The sequence below is a fragment of the Macaca mulatta genome, chromosome 8 (genome assembly GCF_049350105.2).
Source record: "Macaca mulatta isolate MMU2019108-1 chromosome 8, T2T-MMU8v2.0, whole genome shotgun sequence".
Lineage (NCBI taxonomy): Eukaryota > Metazoa > Chordata > Mammalia > Primates > Cercopithecidae > Macaca > Macaca mulatta.
In genome coordinates, this window is record NC_133413.1 from 77,729,973 (window position 1) to 77,757,818 (window position 27,846).

The window sequence follows — 27,846 nt, forward strand, 5'->3', positions numbered from 1 at the left end:
CAGAGCTTGCAGTGAGCTGAGGTCGCGCCACTGCATTCCATCCTGGGCAACAGAGCAAGACTCTGTCTCAAAACAAAAACAAACAAACAAAAAACAACAAACAAATATGGGCACATTTAATTTCCTCCTCTAAAAATGCAATATATTGTTGATGTTTCTGAAAAGCAAATAAAATATGTGCAGTAAGTTTATTTCTTTTCTGAACAGATATTTATGGGTTGACTGCCAGGTGCCACTGCTTAAGGTGCTGGGGATACAAAGGTGAGTTAGACGAAGTCCCCACCCCCTGGAGCTTACATTCTAGAAAGGGGAGACAGACTAATAAATCAAGCACCCAAATAATTTCAGATTGCAGTAAATTCTGTGAAAGAAAGAAATAAGAGTGTAATGAAATTGTGTAACTGGGGTAGGGAGGAAGAAGGGAAGGAGAAAAATATTTCCTTGAGATGAGGGAGATCGGCATTTGAACTGAGACAAGAATGAGGAGCCAAGTGTGTGAGAGCCTGCAAGGAAGTGTTCCAGGTCCAGAAAGCAGCCACTGTAAAGTTTGGAGTGGGGAAGAGCTGGGTGAGCATAAGGACCCAGAGGACAGTGTGGGTGGAAGATAGTGAAGGAGTGCGAGAATGGGTGAGAGGAAAGTAGGAATCAGATGTAAAGGGCCTTTTGGTCACAGTGAGAAATTTGGATTTTGGTATTAATATGTCACAGTATTTAACTCATAAGGCAGAATGTAAATTTTCCTTTTGTTAACAGGAAAAAACTAACTTTATTATATGTATTATATTTAGAGTTTGAAGGAGAGAGCAGTTGCTACTTTATAAGATGAAAAAATACTGTTTTTGTAGTGTGATATTAATGTAATTAATAGTATTAAGGATGCCCTTAGAAATCTAAGCAGGAGGGTCTTGAGAACTTGGAAATATAATTTCAACTTGTGTTCCAAATTGTCAGATTCAATATAGCTGTTGTTTTAGTTTTGCTCTTTGGTGTAGGTAAAGCATGTGTTATTTTCAGATCTTGGAATAACTAGAAGTCTATAATGTTGATGTCTGTCTATATGAATTACCATTTCAACATTCCATAGTTTTAAGTGATGTAGTGTTTACCTTAAATATTAAGACTAGTTAGACAGCATAATCTTCCCTAAAAAGTGGTGTTCATTTGTAATTCTGACATCAGTGGCCTATCAAGGTAACTTTCTTGAAGCTACAGAACATTTCACTTTTTTCTTTTCCTCCCTCTCTCCCTTCCTTCCTTCCTTCCCTTTCCTTCTTTTTCTTTTCTTTTTTTCCTTCCTTCCTTCCTTCCCTCCCTCCCTCCCTCCCTCCCTCCCTCCCTCCCTCCCTCCTTCCTTCCTTCCTTCCTTCCTTCCTTCCTTCCTTCCTTCCTTCCTTCCTTCCTTCCTTCCTTCCTTCCTTTCCTCTCCTCCTCCTCCTCCCCCCTCTCTCTGTCTCTCTGTTTCTCTCCCATTCCCAACTCTTACTTTTACCCTCTTTCCTAGGGTGCTGATACAGAACATTTCAGATGGCTGTACTTATTCAAGATGATGTGTCCTCACATATAAGATCACATACTAATTTCTGTCCAGGCATGGTGGCTCACGCCTGTAATCCCAGCACTTTGGGAGGCCAAGGTGGGTGGATCACCTGAGGTCGGCAGTTCAAGACCAATCTGACCAACATGGAGAAACCCTGTCTCTACTAAAAATACAAAATTAGCCGGGCATGGTGGTGCATGCTTATAATCCCAGCTACTCGGGAGTCTGAGGCAGGAGAATTGCTTGAACCCGGGAGGCGGAGGTTGCAGTGAGCCGAGATCGTGCAATTGCACTCCAGCCTGGGCAACAAGAGTGAAACTCCATCTCAAAACAAACAAACAAAAAAAATTGCATATTAATTTTTTCGCCTAATTTGTGTTACTTTATTTTCTAAGCCCACAACCTTAAGAGAGCTTCAATTATACTGAAAAGATATGCAAGAAATGAGAGATGGATTATATAGGAGTTGAAGTAAAAAGTTAAAGCTAATTCTATATGTGTTTTTTTTTTTTTTTTTTTTTGAGACGGAGTCTCGCTCTGCCGCCCAGGCTGGAGTGCAGTGGCCGGATCTCAGCTCACTGCAGGCTCCGCCTCCCGGGTTCACGCAATTCTCCTGCCTCAGCCTCCCCAGTAGCTGGGACTACAGGCGCCCGCCACCTCGCCCGGCTAGTTTTTTGTATTTTTTAGTAGAGACGGGGTTTCACCGTGTCAGCCAGGATGGTCTCGATCTCCTGACCTCGTGATCCGCCCGCCTCGGCCTCCCAAAGTGCTGGGATTACAGGCTTGAGCCACCGCGCCCGGCCTATATGTGTTTTAAAGGACTTATTTAGTAACATCAATGATACATAGAATAAGTTCAACTGAATATAAGGATGGAGTATGAAGTAGCAAGTGCTAGGAACAAAAATGAATCACGTAAGTTAAACATTTATTTGGAGATGAAATTATACCAACTGATTTTTCAGGAAGGTAAGTAGTTTAAAGTAACAACTATCAATGGTAAACATATTTATAGTTTTACAATAGGTACTTATAATAATCCTCTGAAATCGAATACAAAGTTTAAACAGAGATTTATTATAGGCAATATACTTTTTAAAGCATGTGCCTCTTAGGTTTTGAAAAGTACAACTGTAGTTCATCAAAATGTGCCCAAGGCACAAATACCATTTTACTCAGTCATTAGAAACTTTAGCATAATTGCTTAGTATAATCCAAAGAAAATATGAGCATTGACATCAGGGACTCTCCAATTTGTTAAGCAGTTGTTCTATAATTTTTGGCACCAAGATAATCCACATGTTGAAAAAGCAATTAATCATTGGTGTTGGTTATCAAGCTATGATTTTGGCTGTTTCCTCCCAAATGACCTGAAATGATAGAGTTCCTGATTGTATTTTCGTAATATTTTTTCTGAGATCAAAAGTTTAAGTATGCCAATCTGGTCACAGTTGACCTGAGTTTCGTGTTATTAGATTTCTAAAGTAGATTATAACTTTATGTTTACAAAGATAAATGGTATTTCTTCTGGTAGTATATGGATAAAAAGTTTAGAAACCTTTAGAAACCTATAGACTGATTATCTCAGAAGTAGTTACTTAAACTAGAATTTTGGCCCCAAGAAAGTAAATTTATTTGCTGTTGGAGCTTGTATTGAAAATAGGCCAAAATGAGAGAACACACAACTATACTTTCAATTTTCTAACAAGTATTTTATGAATACAATGGCATAGAGACATTGATTATTAAACAGTGAATGACAGTATGATCTCATTATAATTTAAACAATTATATAAGAATGAGCAAAAATAAAAGCTGTCATTCTGTGTAGTATATCTTCCTGTCTTCAAAACCAGAACAAAAAACCACATTACTCACCATATAGGTATATTAAGTTATAGTTAAAACAATCCATAAATACAGAAACCTTGGATACTTAACAGTCTGTGTTCAGTTGAGTTTACTCAGCTACATGTGGATACAGTGCAGACTTAGTAATATAAATGAACTCTTCTCTGCATGCATGACTTATGCATCTGTACCTCATCACTCACAGAACAGTTTTTGGAAACTTTGAAACTCTGCAATATGCAGCACTCCAACCCTCCAACAGTTTCTCCGATTCACTGTAAAGTTCCTTATGCTCCTGCTCTCTTCTGTGTTTATTTTTAAGTGGATGCGCTGTGGGGCGGTTTATTCTATTGTGCAATGCAGTGATTTTTCAAAGTCCTGAATACTAGGTAGTCATACTAATTTGTGACAACAATCTTCAGACTTGATCCCTCTAACAGAGCACATGATGTTTGGTCTCAAAGCTTATTTTCCAAATTGAGAACAATGGAGTGCAAATGGCTATTCTTCCCCTATTGGCTTTTTTGTTCTTGGCAGTACTTGTGTGGTGTGTTGTTAATCAATAAATAAAACATGCAGATTGAAGTACTCATATAACTGGACAGTGTACCATAAAAGTGGTACTACAGGTATATTGTACATGTCAACAATATATATAAGGTCATTTTGTTCACTAGGACCTTGAGATATTAAAACAAGCTGGAAAATTTGGAACACCCTCAATTCTGGTATCTCACTGTCCTCCTTAACTGGCTCCAATCCCCGTTCCATATCCAGTGACTTCTCACTCCATCTCTGCTCCAGCCTGGGCTTCTAGTTCTGCCCTGACTCATTTTATTACTTGGACATTGGGATTTTTTATGATAATTGACATTTCCTGTATATTATTACCAAAGAGCTTTGGAAATTATCTCTGAAAAATTTGAAACTGAACAAAAAACAGACTTCACTTGGGAAAAATGACCTTTTCAGCTTGGAGTAGGTCAAGGCTGTAAGATAATACTTTGCAGGAGAAGGCAACCCCAACTTAGTTTAGTCAAACCCAACTTAGTTTCTAAATGATGGCTGCAAATTGAACCCTGATTTCCTAAAAGCTCAGTATTATAAACTGGAACACTAATACCAAAAGTAATCATGAAAATAGATTAAAATGTAAAGAAGTGCTTAAAAATATTTGTAAAGGATCTCTTTAGTAAAGTAGCTACATTAAATAAAATGCAATTGCCTCATTCTGGGGCTGGTATTGCCTGGGCTGGTTGGTTGCTTGAGGGGACATTGGTGGTTGTGTCTGTGGCATCAATTGACCCACTGCTTGTTCATTTTGGTTTATTGTCCCTACTCTAGAAGTAGCCCTTAATTATCTCAGCAGTTGCGATATGTAATCCCAAAGGTGGGCTCATGACCCGTTAGATCAATCAGAGTGAAGTCAGAATCTTTTTTTTGACAATGAGCCAATATATTCTTTTAAAGTGACTTTTGTTTTGTTTTGTGGTTACTTCCAACCAAGGTATCATTACTGAAATACTGACACTTCTCAAAATGAATCCAATGAAATTAGGACTGAAAAGCTTTCTTTCCCTGGTAATTCTCTGTTGTAAGCATAGGTATTTTTCATCCCAGCAGGATAATTTTTTTTTTTTTTTTGAGATGTCTCACTCTGTCATCTAGGCTGGAGTGCGGTGGCACGATCTCTGCTCACTGTACCCTCCACCTCTGGATTCAAGCACTCTCCTGCCTCAGCCTCCCGAGTAGCTGGGACTACAGGCATGTGCCACTACATATGGCTAATTTTGTATTTTTAGTAGAAATAGGGTTTCGCCAGGTTGGCCAGGCTGGTCTCGAACTCCTGACCTCAGGTGATCCACCTGTCTTGGCCTCCCAAAGTGTTAGGATAACAGGCATGCGCCACTGCACCCAGCATCCGAGATAATCTTAATAAGTTTACCAGTGTCAAATTAAATGTGGATTGTCAAATTAAATGTGAATAACTGTATTCAAGTCAGGTCAACTTGGTCAATTTGAAGTCAACTCCTGATCTCAAGTGATCCACCCACCTTGGCCTCCCAAAGTGCTGGGATTACAGGCGCGAGCCACCGTGCCCAGCCTCCAAGATAGTAAGTTCACCAATGTCAAATTAAATGTGGAATGCCAAATTAAATATGAATAACTGTATTCAAGTCTTGGAATGAAAACTGCTAATGTTTTCATGGTGACTTCAATGACTCCTTTTTCATGTCAAAACTTTAACCATTTATTCATGTCTGTGAGAGAAACCTCAATTCGTTTTCCGAGAATGACTCAATATGATGCTGGTGTTGCTATATCTATCTGTGGCAGTAACTGCAGATTTTGGCTGTTCCTTGGGGGCAGAATTTTTTTTTTTTTTTTTTTCTGTAGAGACAGGGTTTCACCTTGTTGCCCAGGCTGGTCCTGAACTCCTGAGCTCAAGCGATCCACCCACCTCAGCCTCTCAAAGTGCTAGGATTGAAGGTATGAGCCACCGCTCCTGGCTCATGATTTTTGTTTTAAAGTGCATAAAAATAGAGGTCAGGTTGTGCTATCTGAAATTGGGGGCGGGGGGATGCCTCCTTTAAAGGGACATAAAACAGATCAAAATGTTAATATATCAGCAACCAAGTATTTGGATATTAATATTAATTGGCTTCCGCATCTTAACCAAAAGCTGCCTCATTGCTAACTCTAACAAAACTCATGTTTTCTTTTCCTTGACCATTTGTAGCATGTGAAGTCACTGGTAAGTTCCTATTATTTAATTTAGAGACAGGGACTCACTCTGTTGCCCAGGCTGGAGTGCAGAGGTGCGATTATGGCTCACTGCCACCTCAACTTCCTGGGCTCAGGTGATCCTCCCACTTAAGCCTCCCAAGTAGCTGGGACCACAGGTGCATGCCACCATGCCTGGTTAATTTTTGTATGTTTTTTGTAGAGAGATGGTTTTGCTATGTTGCCCAGGCTGGTATTAAACTGCTGGGCTCAAGTGACCCTCCCGCCTCAGCCTTCCAAAATGTTGGTATTATGGGCCATGCCACCGTGCCCTGCTGTAACTTCATTTTTAAAGGTTTCTTACTCCTTGGCTCGTGTGGTCTTCTCTTCCTCTGCCCATTTTAAATATCTGATGTTTTCATGATTCAGTCTTGGACCCTCTTCTCATTCTTTATTCTCCAAGGGTTATCTCATTTGCTGTCATCTAGGCTTTACTGCCATATCTCTCAACAGGAAGCTCTTAGAAAAGACAATACAGTACATTTTTGCTCTGTTTAAAACTCTCTAACTCCCTAATGCTGTGAGGATACACTCCAGAATACCACCACAGGATCTACCCTGGTCCTACCTCTGAAGTCATCTCTCGTCACTCCCCAAGTCCTACTCACATATGTATGTATATATATACATACACATATATATGTATATCTTTTATTTTTTTGAGACAGGGTCTCACTCTGTCACCCAGGCTGGAGTGCAGTAGTGCGATCACGGCTCACTGCACCCCCAACCCCTGCCACTGGCTCAAGTGGTCTTCCCACCTCAGCCTCCCAAGTAGTTGGGACCACAGGCACGCACTACCACACCTGGGTATTTTTTTGTACTTTTAGTAGAGATGGCATTTCGCCATTTACCCAGGCTGGTCTCGAATTGCTGAGCTCAAGCAATTCTCCTGCCTTAGCTTCCCAAAGTGCTGGGGTTACAGGTGTGAGTCACCATGCTTGGCTCTGCTTACCAATCTTAAGTCTAACTGAATCTCATTTCCTTGAAGGTTCTAGGTTCTTGCTTTCTACCTCTGAGCTTCTACATACTGCTGTACTCCCTGCCTGTAATAGTAATCACCTCCCTATTACTCTTTCTGACTAATCCTTTCATATTTCAACTTAATGGTCAGGCCACATCCTTCAGGAAGCCAACTCTGCCAACCCCTCTTGAGGATATGCATTCCTCCTCAAGAGTCCCCAACACACTTTATTTCTCCCCTCATAGCAGTATCTTTAAGTTCTTGTTAATTAAGCTTTAGCCTCCAGAAGTTCTGTGAGGACAGTGGCCATGTCCAGCTTGTTTAGCGTATTTCCAGAGAGTAACAGTCGCCTGTTCAGGAAAGGTATGTGATGAATATGTGAAGGACTAGATACCCTGTGCTAGGCTGTCTCTAATAAATATTTGATTTTCAGGAAAATAATTTATGGTACCACTCAGCTAATGTTTTGTGGGAACATTAAAAGTGTTCCTGTTACATTATTAAAATAATTAACTGTTAAATTATATTTTACTTATAGACAGTCAAAAGAAGGGACAAATTGAAAAGTGGTTCTGACAGTATGGCAAGTGAAATGCTGAAATTCTTTGACTAATTTAGTTAGTTTAAACTCTTAAAAATAGAAAGTTCTAATAAATATCTTTTCTCTCATATTCAGGAACCATAATGGATACTAGAAAAATATTGTGAATCTTCCCACAAAAAAATGAAAGGACAATTTCATTTTAAAGAGTTTTATTACAGGATGTTAATATTTAGGACACTTCAGAGCACCTTATACTTCTAATCAGATTTTGGGTAACTGGTTTTAAAGTGTTACTTGAATATTTTTCTCATACTGTCTTTCAGGTAAAGTACTTCTCAGAGACCGTTTAAGAGATGTTAATTTGATTAAACAGTTTATCCTTAATAACCTGAGACATCAATCCATGGATAGCTTCTATGGTAGTTTTACAGCTGGAAAACAAAACACACATCACATGATGTCATAAATTGAAAACTATTTCAAACACACAAGATCAGCCCCAATCCATCCATGTAACTCCAATGAGTTTGGTTTTATTCATACTTCTCAAACCACCCCAATGTGAAGTTTTCCCTTGTTATTTTATTAGTCTTCCACATGTCTTTTTAACCATTTCATTACTTACTAGAACTTTCACAAGAGAATGACACATAAAATTTGATACAATTGTTCTGTTTTAGAAGGTGAGTAAAATTATACAAACCTGTAATTAGAGATTGATTCCAATATTATATTACATTATAATCTGTTATTCCTTGTTTATTACTTGGGATAATTTGAAAAATAATTTTGAAGAATACTATTTTTTTCCTGAAACAATCACAAGCAATTGTCCTCCAACAATTAGAAGTCAAAGTTAGATTAGCGGGTGAAGGCCTTGGATTTTAGAAATGATAAAAAGTATAAGGCAAAAAGCAATGAAAAAACCCCATCAATATTCAGAAGAGATGCAATTCTTGTAAAGCTACCGCAAAAAGGAAAATACTCTACTTTTGATTACTACTTCTGTTCTATTTCTTATATAATTGAAGACATTGCCATAGTAAAATTTTTGCTTCATAAGACATTGAGAAATAAATGTAGATAAACTGATAAATTACATACATAAAGACAGAGGAACAAAACACACACTCAAAGCAAGTATCTAAAATGACAACTAATGCCAACGAAAAATACTTTTTTTTGGAGACAGTGTCTCACTCTGTCACCCAGGCTGGAGTGCAGTGGCACAATCATGGGTCACCGCAACCTCTGCCTCCTAGGCTCCAGTGATTCTTGTGCCTCAGGCTCCTAAGTAGCTGGAACCACAGATGTGTGCCACCATGCCCAGCTAATTTTTTTTGTAATTTTTGCAGAGATGGGGTTTTGCCATGTTGCCCAGGCTGGTTTTGAACTCTTGAGCTCAAGCAATATGCCTGCCTTGGCCTCCCAAAGTGCTGGTATTATAAGCATGTGTCACCATGCCCAGCCGAAAAATGCAACTTTTATGCAGGCCACTAGCTCTACCTTCTAAAAACCCACTGAGTAGATGGCAGTGAAATAAGGCTAACCCAAAATGACCTCCAATCCCAGGATGCACTTCAGGGACCCTTTTCTCCTCTTTTCCCTATAAACCAAACCAGTTCTTAAAATAGATACCAACATGTAAGTGTGTATAGAAGTCAATGTAGTTCTCCCTTCCTTTCTGCCCCTAATTATTGCATTACAATTCAAATTTCTTTTCTTTCTTTCTTTTTTTGAGACAGAGGTTCACTCTTGTTGGCCAGGCTGGAGTGAAATGGCGCCATCTTGGCTTGCTGCAATCTCCACCTCCTGGGTTGAGGCGATGCTCCTGCCATGGCCTCCCGAGTAGCTGGGATTACAGGCGCCCGCCACCACGCCTGGCTAATTTTTGTATTTTTAGTAGAGACGGGCTTTTACCATGTTGGCCAGGCTGGTCTTGAACTCCTGACCTCAGGTGATCTGCCTGCCTTGGCCTCCCAAAGTGCTGGGATTACAGGTGTGAGCCACTGTGCCCAGCCTAAAATTCAAATTTCTGTGAAAGTAAATGTTGTTAATCTATGCAACTTTGTATAGCCTATATATCTGAAGGTCCACATAATTATTTCATAAGTTATTAGAGAACATATCCCAAATTTGTTCCTAATAAAATCTTTGGTAGTAAAATTTGGGATACTAAATTACTGTTTTAGAAGCACAATTTGAGAGAGAGACAATCACTTCCGTAATATCTTAGGATTTAAAGCTTTATTGAATATTAAAATATTATAAATTTAAGAAATCCTAATTTTGGCTGGGCGCGGTGGTTCGTGCCTGTAATCCCAGCACTTTGGGAGGCCCAGGTGGGTGGATCACCTGAGGTCAGGAGTTCAAGACCAGCCTGGCCAACATGGTGAAACCCCATCTCTACAAAAAATACAAAAAAATTAGCCAGGCATGATGGTGGGTGCCTATATTCCCAGTTACCTAGGAGGCTGAGGCAGGAGAATTGCTTGCATCCAGTAGGCGGAGGTTGCAGTGAGCCAAGATCACACCATGGTACCATTGTACTCCAGCCTGGGTGACAGAGCAAGACTCTGTCTCAAAAAAAAGAAATCCTAGTTACACACACACACACACACACACACACACACACACACACACACACTTTAAAGATCCACTGAAGGGCTGGTTTTGTTACACTTTCTAGTTACACACACACACACACACACACACACACACACTTTAAAGATCCACTGAAGGGCTGGTTTTGTTACACTTTCTAGTTGAACTTAGAAAGGGTGACTGGGAGTGTTCCATAACACTGCTTAGATCTTTGATTTAAGCCTTTTAATGTTCTTACCTGATGTATCCTAAATTTTTCAAAGTTAAAACTTGTGTCTGACAGCTCCTAAAGTTTCCAAGAAGTTAATATTCAGGTACCGTTCTAAGTCGTAACTAAGTTGAGCCATAAGGAATCTGAATCCTACTATTGTTTGCAAATTTTGAAAGAAAAAGAGTTAGGGGCAACAAGAATCTTACAGATTTACTCTTACCTGTCTCTCGTAGCTTTGGCAAGTTTGTCTTCTGATTTTCTGTCATGCGTTTCCAAACCCAGCATGAAACTCCCTCGTCCCAGCTGGGCTTCTGACTGCTCTAACTTTTCAGACAAATCAAAGACCTGACCAGTGGTATAGTCTGCATTCTGTGGGGAAAATGGTATTGTGTCACTACAAAACATAAGTCTACCATTTAAAAAATCTATTTTAATGTAAACTAATTTCCTACAAAGAATATTTCATTTGCAAAGAATTCCACTATAAAATCTGAGTGAATAGTCAGTGAGAAGAGAAATCAAATTACATTTGCAAATCTGCTTCCAAATTCAGGTAGTTCAAGTGTAGATAGATGTTTTCCCTTTTATAATTTCAAGATTACTTGGAATTTTTCTCCTTGACTGCTTAAATCTAATATTTGTTATTATGGGAGGCTGTCAAGTATACAGACCTAAGTCCAAGTTCTGGAAGTATGGCAGATTAGTTGAAGGCCTGAGGTATGCCTCCAGGTTCTCTTCTGAAAATGGTAAGGGAGTCGATAATTCCTACCTTAGAGCTACAGTGAAAATTAAATGAAGTAATGCATATAAAGTTTTTGGCACTGTCCATGACACCTAGTAAAGGCTTAGTAATATTAGCTAATTTTGCTATTATTTTTGTTGAACTTTTAGAATTAGTATTTATGACAATATTGATAAAAATAATATTTTAAAAGCTTTTCTGGGTCGGGCGCGGTGGCTCATGCCTATAATCCGCATTTTGAGAGGCTGAGGCAGGTGGATCACCTGAGGTCAGGAGTTTGAGACCAGCCTGGCCAACAAGATGAAACCCCATCTCTACTAAAAATACAAAAAAAAATAGCTGGGCGTGGTGGCAGGAGCCTGTAATCCCAGCTACTTGGGAGGCTGAGGCAGGAGAATCACTTGAACCCAGGAGGCGGAGGTTGCAGTGAGCCGAAATTGTGCCATTGTACTCTAGCCTGGGCAACAAGAGCAAAACTCTGTCTTTAAAAAACAAACAAACAAACAAACAAAAAATCTTTTCTGGTTACAAAATTAATAATTATACAAAAAAATTTGGAAAATGTAGAGCAATATAAAGAAGAAAACAAACACATTTATAATCTCTTCATTTAGCTTTAACCACAATTACAGAGCATTGCTATATGCTTACATGTATACCTACATTTGAAAAACTATAATATTACATATTTTACCAATATTTTTATGGGGTATACTTTTTTAATTGTAGTCTAAAACACACAAAAAAATTTCACAAAGTTATTAAGTATACATTATATTTCTTTCCTAGATCTTCAATAGAAGAGTGTGAAGAGGAAATAAACTAGTTGGCAAAAAGTAGCATGTCATTCTATTTGCTCAGCTTGCAAGGAAAGACAGTCAGTCACCAAACAAGAAAAGTTATTTGCTGCCATACCAGTTCTTCCAGTGACTTTTACAAACTTAGTATTTTTAAAAGATGCAAGTATATTCATTTTGTCTGGATCTAAATGGTTTAGGAAACCAGTATGTTTTTCCTCCCACAGACTTGGAAAAAACCCTAAAGTTTATAGAGCTATTTAAGCCATAAAAACATAGGCTACCAGAAATAGTTATACTATTAAAATGACAATAAAAGATATCCAATTACATTTCAAATGTACACAAAATGAATATAGTAAACTAATTTCTTAAATTAGAAAATAACTTAGGTTACATGCTATAATTAACTTCCTTAGCTGGGGGAAGAGAGAAGTTGAACATATGTCTACATATTTGTTCTTAAAATGCTGCAATGTACTATACATAAAACAAAAAAAAGGCAGAAATGTAATTTAACCTTTTCTTGATTATTAATGTCCTCATCTATGCAGTGCTGGAATACAGGGACAGACATTGGGCTGAGTAGGTAGATCTGCTTGCCTTATACAAAGGTTCAGACTGCTCTGGTCTTACAGTGTTTTCTCCCCTTGCCATCAGGTGTCACTTCTGGCTGCTATTAGTATACTTGCCTCTAAGGAAACAACACATATAAAGCACTTAGCAGTGTCTGGCACATAGGAAGCATGTAACACATATTTGCTATTATGATCATTCTCCATCCTAATTTGCTACTTCTGACTACTAAAGATAAGAAATAAGAACAAATGCTGGTTGCCATGGCTCATGCCTGTAATCCCAGCACTTTGTGAGGCCGAGGTGGGTAGAAGACTTGTGCCCAGGAGCTCCAGACTACCCTGGACAACATGGTGAAACCCTGTCTCTATGAAAAAATACAGAAAATTAGTCAGGCATGGTGGTGTACATCCCTGTAGTCCCAGCTACTCAGGAGGCTGAGGTGGGAAAATCAACTAAGTCCAGGAGGTCCAGGCTATAGTGAGATGTGATTGTACCACTGTACTTCAGCCTGGGCAACAGAGTGAGATCCTGTCTCAAAATAAAATAAAATTTAAAAAAAAAGGAAAAAAGAAAAAAAAGAACAGAAAGCTTGTCAGAGTTGTATTTAAAATAACAGTAAATACACTGCTTCACTTGACTAGCCTAAAAAAAATTCCAGTAAATAACAGGCTTAAGTGAAGTCTTTTCCCATGAATATAATGCACCAAATTAAAAAAAAATCATTTACTGAGGCTTTATTATATGCCAGACACTTTACTAATTGCTTTATATAAAGTAGCCCATTTAATTCTCTCAGAGTACTTAATGATGTATGTAGTATATCACCATTTCACAACAAAGAAATGCTTAGTCACATTAAATAACTTTCTGAAAGTCACTCAGAACTAGTAAAGTGACAGAGTTGTTTTCAAAGTCAATTTTATTTTTTAGTATAGATATCATTTATTATAGAAGAGACATGGAAATTTACATAATTAAATATTTCGGAACTTAAGTGCAATGAGCAACTTCATGTTGATGGCATTTCAATAGTGATTTACTTCAGTCTACATACTTTCTAAGAATGTCAGCATCTCTAAATAAGAAATAATCTGGCTAGGCATGGTGGCTCACAGCCTGTAATGCTAGCACTTTGGGAGGCCAAGGTGGGCAGATTGCTCAAACCTAGGAGTTCATGAAGCCAGCTTGGGCAACATGGCAAAACCCTGTCTCCACAAAAAGATACAAAAATTAGCCAGGTGTGGTGGCTCACCCTTGTAATACCAGCTACTTGGGAGGCTGAGGTGGGAGGATCGCTCAAGCCTGGGAGGTTGAGGCTGCAGTGAGCTGAGATCGTGCCACCACATTAGCCTGGACAACAGACAGAGACCCTGTCTCAAAAAAAAAAAAAAAAAAAAAAAAAAAAAATCAAATCCTTGGCCTTCCAGGTCAACTGAATAAACCTGAAGAGTGGCAAAGTAGTTCTCTACTTTGGTGCCTCCATATTCTGGGAGAATAATTCTTTATCTCTAACTTTCACATTAACTGGCTGAATCCACCTTTTCCTTGAAAGCTCAATCCAACAGCTACTACCGTTGCTAGCAATGCTTTACCTTAAGATTTTTCTGGAAGTGTAATGCCTCCTTTGGTTACAGTTTCAGCTGTATTCCTTTCAACCAATACTCGATCAAAGAGCTTAAGAAACTTCTAAGTGCTGGTCCTGCTATGACTCCTGCTGCTGTAGCTCATATTCTCCAAACCCAGTTTATTTAATTCTAAATCCTGTGGTTCTAACCACTATATAGATATATACTGCGATGTGTCTCCCAGTATCTACTGCTTTAAAGTAATGCTATTCTGATTCCCTGTGGGAACCTCTCCTTACCCATTTTTAGTCCTTGAGCTCCTGAAGGAGTTTTCTACGATGTGGCCCAGCAGTAAAGCACTTGCTGTGGCCCTAGCCACTCATCAAGCTTATTCAGTTGGCCCACACCAGGCCTAAAGATAGGCATGTGATTAAGTAAAGCCAGTCAGACACAATGAAGTTTTGCCTGGGAATATGTGAGTGTGTGTTTGAGTATGTGTGTGTGTGTGTATCTTGATCTTCTCTTTGAACATGAAACTGAGAGGCTTGGAGGTCTAAAGCTAAAGCTGCTGTCTTGCTTTCACATGAAGCCTAAAAGTAGTGGTAACTAAGATGAAATCAATGCTAAGAGAGAGAAAAAAAACCAAGACCTCATAATATTGTTTGAATGCAAACTTAGCTGTGCCTGAGTTAAGCCCTATTCCTCAACTTTGCAACTTAGACAATTCCCTTTGTTGTTTAAGCTAGTTTCATTAGGTATCCTGTTACTTGTAATCAAGAGTCCAAGCTGAGACACTTGACACACAAAAATCAGTATGTGTATTTTTTTTTTATCCATAAATCTCTTTATGGCAGGGGCAGATCTCACCCTGATCTGGACACTCTATTTGCTACTTAGACTTGGTCTCTGTGAGTCATGACACAGATCCTGAATTGGCCTAGCATCCTAATCCAGCTCTGGTGGTGCAGAATCCCACCCTAGCCCTGGTGTCTTGGCCAAGTCAGGTACAGCCTTTCTGTGAAACAGTGTTTGAGATATTAAAGGTCTATGGAGCTTAGATAAAATTCAAATGCATTCCTTACAAGTATAGTACTTACAGTAAGCAAGCTAGAGGAACTCAACGTATTCACCCAATATTTATTCCACAACAGCTCGAGCAATTTGCGATCCAAAGAAGATTTAAAATATGAGACTTCTAAGGCATAATATCTATGAAATAAAAGCACAAAATTTAGTAAGTAAAAAAAAATATTCAACTACATCACATAAAAGTTATGGCTAGTTTTAAGTGAATTACACTTTATTCTCAAATATTCATGTTTTAGTTTTTATTCCAATGAGGCAAGAGCTAACCATGGTTTCCTCACACTTCAAGGGTTGTGGATCCAAATCTCCTACTAAACTTCTTGTTTTATTCCTTTTTTTCTGTAGAGCCCAGAAATTCCCAAAATGTTATTAACAACCAGTCAAAACTTCTGAATGACAAGTTTATTCCTGTTACTGAGTTCATAAATTAAGCCAACAGCACATAAACTTAATGAGCTGCCTCTCTAGAGTCAACTATAATTTTTGTTAGTCTCTTTAAAATAATAAAAATGACATGTGGATTCCATTATTCCCTTCCTAATTCCCCAGTTAGGACCTACTGCTTTTTGAAAAGCAAATTTTAAGGTAGGTCCTTAAGGCATCCAAAGTAATTGCTCCCACTTTCAAAGGTGCCTAATTTATCATCAGGGCATAGTAAGGAAAAATCTAGTTAAATGTCTGAAAAATATATGTATTTTTAAGATGTAAACTTACATCTTAAACTTACACATGCTTCGTGTATCAACGGATATAAAAAAGGATAAGAGACATCTTTACCTTAAGGAACTCAACATTTATATGGGGGATGTGGTCTAAACCCACAAAAAAATTAAATATGAAGATATACATTGAATAACAATAAGTGATGCTACAGTGCTATATAAAATGAATCACCTACCAACTAAAGGTTAGAGATTAATCAGTATTCTTCATATAGAGGAGCTCAAGTGATCACTTGGAGCTAGAACTGCCTGAGAAGCCTCAGGGAAAAGGCAAGGTGTAGGGTAACCATTTTTGAGTCTATGGTACGGATATGTGGAGAGCAAGGAGGGCATTAGGCAGAGAGCATCAACACACGAAAAGGAAAGACATGTAAGGGATAATAAGGCAATGGGTTTAGCTGGAAAATTTAGCAAGAGAAGAATTATGTGAGGGGAAGCTAGAAAGCTATGCTGGGGTCTAGGTGGTGAAGGATGTTACATAAAAGGTTAAGAACATTTTTTTTTTTTTTTTTGAGATGGAGTCTTGCTTGGTTGCCCAGGCTGGAGTGCAATGGCGCGATCACAGCTCACCATAACCTCTGCTTCCTGAGTTCAAGCGATTCTCCTGCCTCAGCCTCCCAAGTAGCTGGGACTACAGGCACCCTCCACCACGCCCAGCTAATTTTTGTATTTTTAGTAGAGATGGGGTTTCACGATGTTGGTCAGGCTGGTCTTGAACTCCCAACCTCAGGTGATCTGCCTGCCTTGGCCTCCCAAAGTGCTGGGAGCCACAGTACCTGGCCAAACTTTGGGAGGCAGAGGCAGAAGAATCACTTGAACCCGGGAGGTGGAGGTTGCAGTGAGCGAAGATCGCGCCATTGCACTACAGCCTGCACAAGAGCGAGACTCTGTCTTAAAAAAAAAAAAAAAGAAAGAAATTTAAACTTTATCCTGTAGATACCTGGGACTCTTGGAAGGTGCTTGAGTAGAATGGAAGGTACTTGAGTAGAGTAATAATACAGTCAAACGGGTGTTTTATAGAAGCCTGGCTGTGGCAGTACCATTGGGAGATGTTACAGGAGAGAAACTAGAGGCAGGGATTCCACAAAGGAAGCCACTGCAGAAGGGCAGATGAGAAGAGAGAGAGGTTCAGACTCAGAGGTTAGTGGTGCAAAAGATAAAGACACATGGGCACCCTTTTAAAAACAGACTGCTTTTTCTGAGCCGCATCTCGCTCTGTCACTTAGGCTGGTGTGCAGTGGCACAATCTGGGCTCACTGCAACGTTTGCCTCCCGGGTTTAAGTGATCGTCCTGCCGTAGCCTCCCGAGTAGCTGGGATTATAGGTGCCCACCACCATGCCCAGCTAATTTTTTGTATTTTTAGCAGGGATGGGGTTTCACCATGTTGTCTAGGCTGGTCTCGAACGCCTGACCTCAAGTGATCCACCCACCTCAGACTCCCAAAGTGCAAAAATGTTTACTGATTAAAGTTCAGCAGTGAAGAAATAAAACATAATAAATTAAAGACATCATGCTGGGCGCAGTGGCTCATGCCTGTAATCCCAGCACTTTGGGAGGCTGAGGCAGGCAGATCACCTGAGGTCAGGAGTTCGAGACCAGCCTGGCCAACATGGTGAAACCCTGTCTCTACTAAAAATACAAAAATTAGCTGGGTGTGGTGGTGCGTGCTTGTAATCCCAGCTACTTTGGAGGCTGAGGCAGGAGAATCACTTGAACCTGGGAGGCAGAGGTTGCAGTGAGCCGTGACGGCGCAACTGTACTGCAGCCTGGGCAACAGTGTGCGACTCCATCACACACACAAAAAAGAACATTTTTGGGCTGGGCATGGTGGCTCATGCCTGTAATCCCAGCACTTTGGGAGGCTGAGGTGGGCAGATCACGAGGTCAGGAGATCCAGGCCATCCTGGCTAACACGGTGAAACCCCATCTCTACTAAAAATACAAAAAATTAGCCGGGCGTGGTGGCGGGCGCCTGTAGTTCCAGCTACTCGGGAGGCTGAGGCAGGAGAATGGCGTGAACCTGGGAGGCGGAGCTTGCAGTGAGCCGAGATCGCACCACTGCACTCCAGCCTGGGCGACAGAGCGAGACTCCGTCTCAAAAAAAAAAAAGATCATTTTTGAATATTCTAGCAATTCTAGGTTCAAAATTCTAGTCTTTAGCAATGTAGGCTGCCAGCAAAGTAGCTATCCCTCTTTGGTAGGCTCATATTTCAGAGTGGCAAGGTAAGGTATTAGACAAAAGAAAGTTATTTAAGGCTTGGTATACAACAAGATCTTTTAAAAAAAGTTATTTAAAGAAGACAGAAGGATAAACTAATGAAATAGACAAACAGGGAAATTAGATCTGTTTGAATACAGAAAACATAAAGTATCTCAATCTTTTTTGTTTCAAAGTATAAACCTTTGATACCACTGCAACTCAATATAAATAAAAAAAATTGAGAGTTCCTCTGAAGATTAAAGTATCACAGCAAAGGTGTTTCCAGGCTTAGGAGCAAGTCTCTCAAACAGGAATTATTTAAATTCCTTTTAATAGGGCAAATTAAATAATTAACACTAAACCTCTATCTGAATATGTATTTTTTCTATAACCGGGCACGATGGTGTGCCTGTAGTCCCTGGCCAACCTAGTGAGACTCCATCTCAAATAAAAAAACAGAAACCAAAAAACAAAGGGAGAGAATTGTATTTACAGAAATATGTCAGAGATTATTGAAAACCACATATATTTAAAAATTCAATTTTAGAAATTCTAGAATTTTCTAAGAACCTCTAAACAGAAAAATAAGAGCAGTAGTAGCACAATGGTAGCCAAAGTATTCTTTGAAGTTGGGATAAGTGGTACAGAGAAAAGGGGGCACTAGATAATCATTTATAAGCAGTAATTTTTTTTGGTGCCCACTCTTCTATGTGGTATGCCCTGTTTCAAATCCAAGGATACAGCAGTAAATTTGTGTTCACATTCTAAAGGGGTCAGAAAAAAATATGTCAAAACATATCAGATGGTTACAAGTGCTAAGAAGAAAAAGCGGGGAAAGAGGAAACAGAAGGTGTTATTTTACATAGATAAAATAGTACATCATGATCATGCCTAATGAACTAATGAACATTTTCTATTAGGACGACCCTGTAAACAGATACTCAATGCTTAAAGTAGTTAAGTGAGCCACATGGAAATAAGAGTGTTCTAGGCAGAGGGAACAGCAAGTGCCAGTGCCCTGAGCCATGAGCCTGCTGGCACATTTGACAAACCATAAGGAAGTCAATATGGCTGGATTGCAGACCAGCAAAAGTTCAGTGATAGAGTTGTGTAGTCTGTGATAAGGACTAAGGATCTTGTTCTTGGTGAGATGGGAAGTCATTCTGAAAAGGAAGAGTATGATCTGACTTACAGATCTTAACAGAATCAGTCTGGCTGAAAACAGAGCTTTAAGAAGTGAAGGGCACAAGTAGAAAGACTTGCCAGAAAGCAAGTGCTTGACTGAGGCTCCAGATGGCAGTGGCTTGGGTGAAAATGATAGTAAGAGAGGCGGTGAGATATTTTTAGAAGGTAGATAAAACTGTCCCCATTGACTTCTTTAACATTAAAAAAATTTAAGATATAATTCATACATCATAAAATTCACCATTAAAAAAAGTATGTAGGCTGGGCATGATGGCTCACACCTGTAATCCCAGCACTTTGGGAGGCCAAGGCAGGTGGATCACGAGGTAAGGAGTTTGAGACCAGCCTGGCCGACATGGTGAAACCCTGTTTCTACTAAAAATACAAAAATTAGCTGGGTGTGGTGGCATGCGCCTGTAATCCCAGCTACTTGGGATGTTGAGGCAAGAGAATTGCTTGGACCCAGGTGGTGGAGGTTGCAGTAAGCCAAGATCATGCTACTGCACTCCAGCATGGGCAACAGAGCAAGACTATGTCTTGTGGGTCGTGGGGGAAGGTATGTAATACAGTGGTTTTTAGTAAGAATTCTTATACTTTATAACTTTAACTTTTTAATATGGCTTCTTTAATCTTTCAAATCTTTCAAAGATTAGAAAGAATCTTTGTTCAGTAGAAATTATATATTTTGAGGGCTGCAGACATGCTAGTGTCAGCTGGCCCTGAACCCATCTTTATCTTGTCATAATTTTATATAGGCCAAGTATCTTGTACATTGAAAAAATGTTTAGGTTGTGTAAAAGGCAAATGACATGCTAGTTTGAAACATTAATAAAAAATGCAAAAAAAAAAAATTAAAAAATGCAAACATTCACCTAAATTCATATACTATTATTGTAAAAGCTATCATGAAATGTATTTTGTGCTTTTTTTCTCATCTGTAAAAAAGGGCCTTGGACTGGTTGATATCTATGGTTTCTTTCAGCCTCCTGAGTGCTGGGACTATAGGACTGTGCCACCTCATCTGGCTAACTTTTATAACATGTTTTGTAGAGATGGGGTCTCACTATGTTGCCCAGGCTAGTGTTGAATTCCTGTCCTCAAGCAATTCTCTCACTTTGGCTTCCCAAAGTGCTGGGATTATAGGTGTGAGTCACCATGCCTGGCCCAGATATCTTTTTAAATTACTTACTGTTTGCAGTGTACACCAAAATCTTCTATTTTATTAAGTGGGATAGTCTGGTACTCAGAAGGTCCTTCATCAGGAGGTTTGTAGCCCTAAACAAAAATGAGGCAAACAGAAGATTAAAAATATATATATATAAACGAGAAAAACATCATGTTTTCTATGCAGCTTTCTAATTACAGGATTATTAATTTTGGGAGGCAAATACTTAACATGAGCATTCTAATAATAAAAAAAAAAATACTGTTTCTACTTTCCCCCTACCCTGTTTGGTGGCTATAGGCTGGATTTTGCTTACAGATTTATTTTTCTTCTCCTTAGGTGATGTACTTTTGTTCTAATTAACTATTTTAGATTGCAGGCTCCTGCCAGGGAAGGAAACAGACCTATAGATTTAGCTCGTTTTTTCTCTAGTACCTGTCAGAATGCCACAGGCACACAGATGGTTATTAAAGACTGCTTTCCCAGTAAAATTAACAATATATAACATAAATGTATTACCCTTTGCTAGGGACAGCTTGTGGTAGTTTACTATTTTGTAAATATTATTAAATTGTTTTAACAAAAAGAGATATTGCTAATGTCTTTAATAATAAGTCAAATATTTGGAATTTAAAACATGTAAGGACTTATAATTTTAAAAATTACTAAGCATTCCTACAGTCCCATCTACTTGGGAGGCTGAGTTGGCTTGAGCCTAGGAGATGAAGGCTGTAGTACACTATGATCATGCCTGTGAATAGCCACTGTACTCCAGCCTAGGTAACACAGTGAGACTCTATCTATCTCTTAAAAAAAAAAAAAAGTTACCTTTGGGTATGTCCTAAAGGCGCCAAGATTCACTTTCCCTGCAGATATTGTTCTTGTTGGATCAATCTATAAGAAAGATATATTTAATATTTACTGATATAAAACTGTATGCCTTTTATTGAAACATTATTAACCTAGAAATGTATACATACATATAACACTATATACATACACAATAACCAAATAAGAATAAACAAACCAAAAAACCAAAGAAGTTCAGTAAGAGGGTAATATAAGTGTCTCACAGCTAACTTAGAGATTAGAATTATTATAATATTTAAGAATATCATTTGAAGGTTTGCTCATCTCTTTTTAAAGTTTTCTTTTTTCCTTTTAAGAGATGAATAATTCCTACCTTCCTCATAAAACTGGATTGCACTTAAAACACCCTGAACATAATAAGAGCTGCTCTAGCAATTCCTGCTTATCTCAGATCAGTCAACACTGATTGAATGCCTATGATGAGCTGGCACTGAGACATAGATGCTATGACTATCCACATTTTATAGAGGGGGGAAGTGAGATACACAGTGGTTAAAAACACTTGCTCAAAGTCTCAGCTTCTAGGAGATGGAATTCACATTGAAACCTAGGCAGACTGACACCAGAGCAATTTCTCTTTACTACACTGTTATTATTTCTCATTATACTTGCTTCAGCAAATCTTCATAAAGAACTTAATTAAACTAGTTTTAAAATTCTTACCACCACTGCTACAAATGGTTCCTGGAACTGCTGATTGAGCATCTGAGTACTAACATCAATCCCAGAAAGCCAGCAGCCATAGCCAGGATGGCTATGATACCACCCGATTGCATTTTCAAGGCGGCCAACCTAACAAATGAAGGGGCAAAAAAGTTTAAGATTACTCTTTAATTAATTTATAAGGTACCAGTACAATAAAGGTAACCAGTCTCCTTCCCATCTCTTTCTCCTCAATTACCCAGTTTTATCAGCCCAGATGTGAAATCTATAGGCAATTGCTTACCCTTAGAGATATTCTTTGTATACAGAATACATATTCTTTGCATATATATAGATTGATAAAAACACACACAGTAGCATACCACGTAACAATAATAATGTTTTACACTTTGCTTTTTCACTCAATAAACTGCTTTGGAGTTTGCTTCACATAAGTCATCAATATACATGACGGTTACCTTTTTTTCTTTTTTTCTTTTAAAGGCTGCCTGGCAGTCCACTGATGGAATATACCATAATTTATTTAGCCAGTTTTATACTCAGTAACTGAGTTAGATTGTTTCCAAATTTTTTATTTTAAACACATATCTGGTAATAAGTGTGAGAGTTTATTTAAAAAAAAATAAAATCCATGCCATAGACCGGGTGCAGTGGCTCATGCCTATAATCCCAGCACTTTGGGAGGCTGAGGTGGGTGGATCACTTGAGGACAGGAGTGGCCAACACTCCTGTCCTGGCCAACACAGAGAAAACCTGTCTCTACTAAAAATACAAAAATTATGGAAGGGCATGGTGGCTCATGTCTGTAATCCCAGCACTTTGGTAGGCCAAGGTGGGCAGATCACTTGAAGTCAGGAGTTTGAGACCAGTCAGGCCAACACGGCAAAACCCATCTCTACTAAAAATACAAAAATTATCCAGGCCTACTGGTGCACGCCTGTAGTCCCAGCTACTCAGGAGGCTGAGGAGGGAGAATTGCTTGAGCCCAGGAGGTGGAGGTTGCAGTGAGCCAAGATCACGCCACTGCACTCTAGCCTGGGCAACAGAGCGAGTCCCTGTCTTGAAAAAAAAAAACACAAAAAACAAAAACAAAAAACCATGCTATAAATCTTATCAGGCTTTTAATCTCGTACATTTTACATATAAATCATTAAAATTTAAATATAACATTTCCTATAAAGGGGATAATTTTAAGTCTAGAAACTCAAAAGTCACCTTGAGACTCTAACTTGCACTTACTAAACTATAAGAAACAACATTTTTACCTGTTTGGCATTTTCTATGTATGCAGCCATGTATTCATATGCAGCAGCCTGAGCATTTACTCGAGTTTCAGTGCCCTCCACAGGCAAAGCAAAGCTGTCCATAATGATCATGGTTTCACCATCCACCTTTCCTAGCATCAGACCCATCACTTCCAAGTTGCCTCCTGATCTGGCATGCATCACCATCTTCAGTAGAGCCAATGCCGAGATTTTGCAGTACTTAAAGTAATGGTGACTGCAAAACAAAATCACAATGTAATTAAATTTCTTATATAAAGTAAAATTTCAGAAAAGTTTTTATGAAGATAAAGAGTAAGTATTGAAGGAATTTACAGCGATGGAAGGGGAGTGTAGACTATGGGGAGAAAAAGTAGAAAAGGACAGTTTTTGCAGGCTGGAAACAATAAGTATGTTATAGTCCTGCAATGCATCCCCCTTGGGGGAGGGGAAAAGTCTGAAATAGTTTTTTAATATGCTAAATAAGGGAGTAACATGACCAGTTCAATAGACTTTTTCTCCATTAATCTGGAATCACCCAATCTTGGATTCTGACTGCTTGGATGGTTGTGCCTAACTGTTCTGAGGCCTAACCTCTGGCCTAATGGTTAAGAATGTGGGTTCTGACATTCATCTGCTAAGGTTTGAATCTTGACATTGCCATTCCCTAGCTGTGGTATTGGGACAACCATGTAATGTCTATGCCTAGGTTTCCTTTTCTGTAAATAGGGATAGTCATAATTGTTATTAGGATAAAGTAAATGAAATAATGTATATAAAGTGCTTAGCTTAGCACCTTACACATACTAGAACCCTAATAAGTGCTAGCTGTTATCAGCATTATTAACCTGTCTCTTAACCCTACTCTCAAAGAACAGAGTGTTGAAGGGTGGGCTTCCCTGTTATATCAGCCTCAAATTAAAAAGTAGCCATAATATCCTAGTCTTCTATGATCATTATTTCAGAGTTGGTCATCAATGAATTAAACTCTTGAATAAAATTACATTTTGGTCTCATTAGTGCAGCCCAAGACAGCTAGGATGAATATAATTAGAGCCACAATTAGACAGTGAAGCAGGCCGACAGTTTCCAAATATTTAAGAGTACACAAACCTAAAATGCACAACCTGCTACAGAAACAAGCAGACAACCAAGCAACTTAAGCAGCCTTACAGAGCAGTCAGTCAACGTCTCTACAAAGCCTTTTTAGATGTCTGCCCACAGAAAGAATCCAAATTTAATTCCTAAGCTTTGCCAGATTTCAACCAAAAGCTGAAAAATGTGTAGACCTCATGTTGGAAATCAAGACATGAATCGAAATCTTGGCTTCTCCCTTTACTGGAGAAAAGAAGAAAGACAAGTTACTGTGCTCCTATTACATATATTCTAGACGACTCTTTTTATACATTATCTCACCTAATCTCTATGACAATACCAATAGGTAGGTCTTATTTCCATACTATGACAAATGAAGATGGATAAGTAAATTTCCTAAGGTCAGTCAACCAGTTAGTGACAGCTGTGAAGTTTGATCTTAGGTCTGACTATTGCTCAGCTAAGAGTTCACTTATCTCAGTGTGATCATAAATTACATAATGTATTTGCTTGTTTTTTAATTTGTAAAAAAAGGATGGATATACTGTACTGGGTTGTCATAAAGATTAAATGACGTGGAAATCTCTAGCTAGATGCTTCCGCAATTCACCATTGTGGAATCTGAATACTGAGAGACAAGGCTAGCTTTGTAAAAAAAACTGTGAGGCAGTAGAAGTATGTCCTCTTGTTGACTGCAGCTCTCATTTCTATCTAACCATTAGCTTTTGTGCTCCTTTTACTCTCTCTCAAACATAGCCCGTAATAATTATCTTTTCCTGAGAGCAGGAAATCTCTCAGGAGATGCTCTCAGGAAAACATAAATATTATGGGTAAAGATCCCTCGACTTGTCACCACTCCCAGGGAAAAATGGGTATTGTTGAAGGGCAAAAAGTCGTAAGCTCTATTTTTAAAATTTCTGGCTTATAGGAACTGATGGAGTAACATTGTAGAGACCAGGTAGAGCCTCCGTGTGCCTCCGAAATAATTATCAGCAATCAAAAAACTATTATAGACCCAGGCCTCACGCCTGTAATTCCAGCATTTTGGAAGGCCAAGGTGGGAGGATCGCTTGAAGGCAGGAGCTCGGGATCAGCCTGAGCGACATAGCGAGGACCCACCTCTAGTTAAAAAAGAAAATAAAAGAAAATAGCTCATAGCTATTTTTGAGACCTTGAGCTGCTGACTCGATTTCTGAAAACAGCTGCGGTCCCCAGTAAGGGAATAGCTGAAGACCCAAATAAGGTGCATGTCGACACTGGGTTCAAGGCAGGGTGTGCGGCATATATGACAATACGGACGTTCAGAAGTGACAACTTAAATCACCGCTTGTTGTTCTCCCCTTACATCATCCGGGGGTAAATGGATTAAAGCGACAGAAAGGGAAGTCAAAGCCCCAGCGGAGGGCTTAGGCTCTACTTGCAGATCCAAGGCGCATATTCTGTTCCCCTCCCCGTCGGTGAAAGCTCTTCACCCCTTTCACCTCCCTCTCCCTCTGGGTCTCTTAAACTCCCGCCAACCCTTCCCTCCCCTGCGTCTCGCCAGGGACCTCCTCACTCCTTAGTCCAGGGCTTCGCCGCCAGGATTTCTTGCTGCTGTTTCTTGTCGTATTTGTAGATTTCATCGATACTCTGAGCTTCCTGCATATTGTTGGCCAATTCCCAGGTTTTCTGAGCCATACCGCTCCCGGACGCCGCCATTGCAGAGAAAGCGGAGAAGTTGTCGTCTCTACAACCAAGACGCAACTTTACCTCGCTAGGTCTCCGGGTGTGGGCCTTGACCCTCCGCACCACGGGAACAAACTCTTACCTAGACTCTCGGGGCAGCCATGACACCTAGAACCGGAGGTGAACTTGGTAGAGACCATTCAGGGAAGAGACAGGGACCTTTCCGGGACGTGACGATATAAGCAGCAGTTACAGGAATAGGGAGAGACGAATCTTCTTGTGACTTAAATTAGAACATCTTGTCTCGGAAAATTGTATGTGTGAAATAGAACAAACAGAATTATAGGGTATGGGAATGGTATAGTCTTCCATACCGGAAGAAGGGCATGTAACGTTATTCCAGAAACTGTTATTTGCCTTCTCTGCTTGTACTGCGCAGGCTCGGTCTCCGCCATATTAAAGGTAGTTGGAGCCTTAACGGTGGGATGTGGAGGGCAGAAAGTGTTTTTGTGTGGGTCTAGGTACCTTAAATGAGATAAGTTTGTTGAAAGACTAAAGGGTAAGGCCGTCTGTTGTACAACTGAGCTAAAAGTCGTTCTGGAAGCTGGTTGAGAGGAAGATAAACATGGCATTCCAGTTTACTTCAAGATGACTCACTGCACATGCGTAAAAGCTAACGGGCTCGTGGTGGCTTGGCACTTAACTTGCAGATGGGCTTTTTCTATCGATGCCAGGAGGCAGTGGGTACTCCTTGATTGCTATTGTCATGTCTTTTTGGGTGTCGGTAAAAATTAACATCTACATATGCATAATGTGCCATTACTGATCTGAAAATGTCCAGTACTCCGTTCTTATAATAGGTTACAGTTAAATCTTTGGCACTGCTGTGAATTATGTGCCATTACTGTTCTGAAAATGTCCAGTACTCAGTTCTTATAATAGGTTACAGTTAAATCTTTGGTACTCCTGTGAACCGCATTTGTTCCCAAAGCGTAATTAATCTCGGCAACTGGTTTGTTTTCTTCCTACAGTTAATACAATGTTCAATTATTTTTTTAAATTAGTTTACGTGTTTTAGGTTTTCTTTTTTCTCCATCTCATTTCTCTATCCATGCAAGATTTTAAGTTTCAAGACACAGGGAGCAGGTCTGCGTTCCTTGTTTTATCTCCTAGCACCTAGCATAGGTGTTCAAGATTTTTTTTTTTTTCCTTTCCTGAAAAGATAGCATCACAGGCCAGGCGCAGTGGCTCACGCCTGTAATCCCAGCACTTTGGGCAGCCGAGGCGGGCGGATCACTTGAGATCGAGAGTTCGAGACCAGCCTGGCCAACATGGTGAAGTCTCTAAAAAAATACAAAAAAATTAGCCAGTCGTGATGGTGTGCGCCTGTAGACCCAGCTACTCAGGAGGCTGAGGCAGGAGAATCGTTTGAACCCAGGAGGCGGAAGTTGCAGTGATCCTAGATCGCGCCACTCCAGCCTGTGAGACAGAGCCAGTCTCAAAAAAAAAAGAAAAGAAAAGAAAAAGAAAAAAGAAAAGATAGCACCACAGCTGTTAACAACCTGGCCCCTACGCACCTCTTCCAGCTTCATCTCTCTTTAGTCCCCCCTGAAACTTTTCGTTCTAGCAATGCAAATATATTTCCTTTGGCTTTGCATATGTGGTCAGCATTGCTTGAAATGCTCTTTCCTACATTTTCTGCCTGGGAACTCATATTAATCTTTAAAAATACAGTCCAGTGAGATCGACCACGA

The 27,846-nt window shown here is 39.5% G+C and overlaps 1 protein-coding gene across 4 annotated transcripts; it reads right to left on the reverse strand.

Annotated features, from left to right (window-relative positions):
• Nucleotides 1–7,872: 7,872 nt before the first annotated feature.
• Nucleotides 7,873–26,268, reverse strand: COPS5 (COP9 signalosome subunit 5). Of its 4 annotated transcripts, none has more exons than XM_015145411.2 (8): nt 26,235–26,268; nt 23,336–23,570; nt 22,071–22,199; nt 21,366–21,431; nt 20,562–20,647; nt 15,276–15,387; nt 10,716–10,864; nt 7,873–8,111 (listed from the first exon to the last, which is right to left on the reverse strand). In XM_015145411.2, exons 2-8 carry the CDS (start codon nt 23,519–23,521, stop codon nt 8,027–8,029), a joined length of 813 nt encoding a protein of 270 aa, XP_015000897.1. In that variant the 5' UTR covers nt 23,522–23,570; nt 26,235–26,268; the 3' UTR covers nt 7,873–8,026. The 4 variants fall into 4 exon arrangements, with proteins under 4 accessions (XP_015000897.1, XP_077798650.1, NP_001247609.1 ...); XM_077942524.1 differs by having other exon boundaries at nt 25,975–26,268; NM_001260680.1 differs by having other exon boundaries at nt 7,887–8,111; nt 25,983–26,258.
• Nucleotides 26,269–27,846: the final 1,578 nt, after the last annotated feature.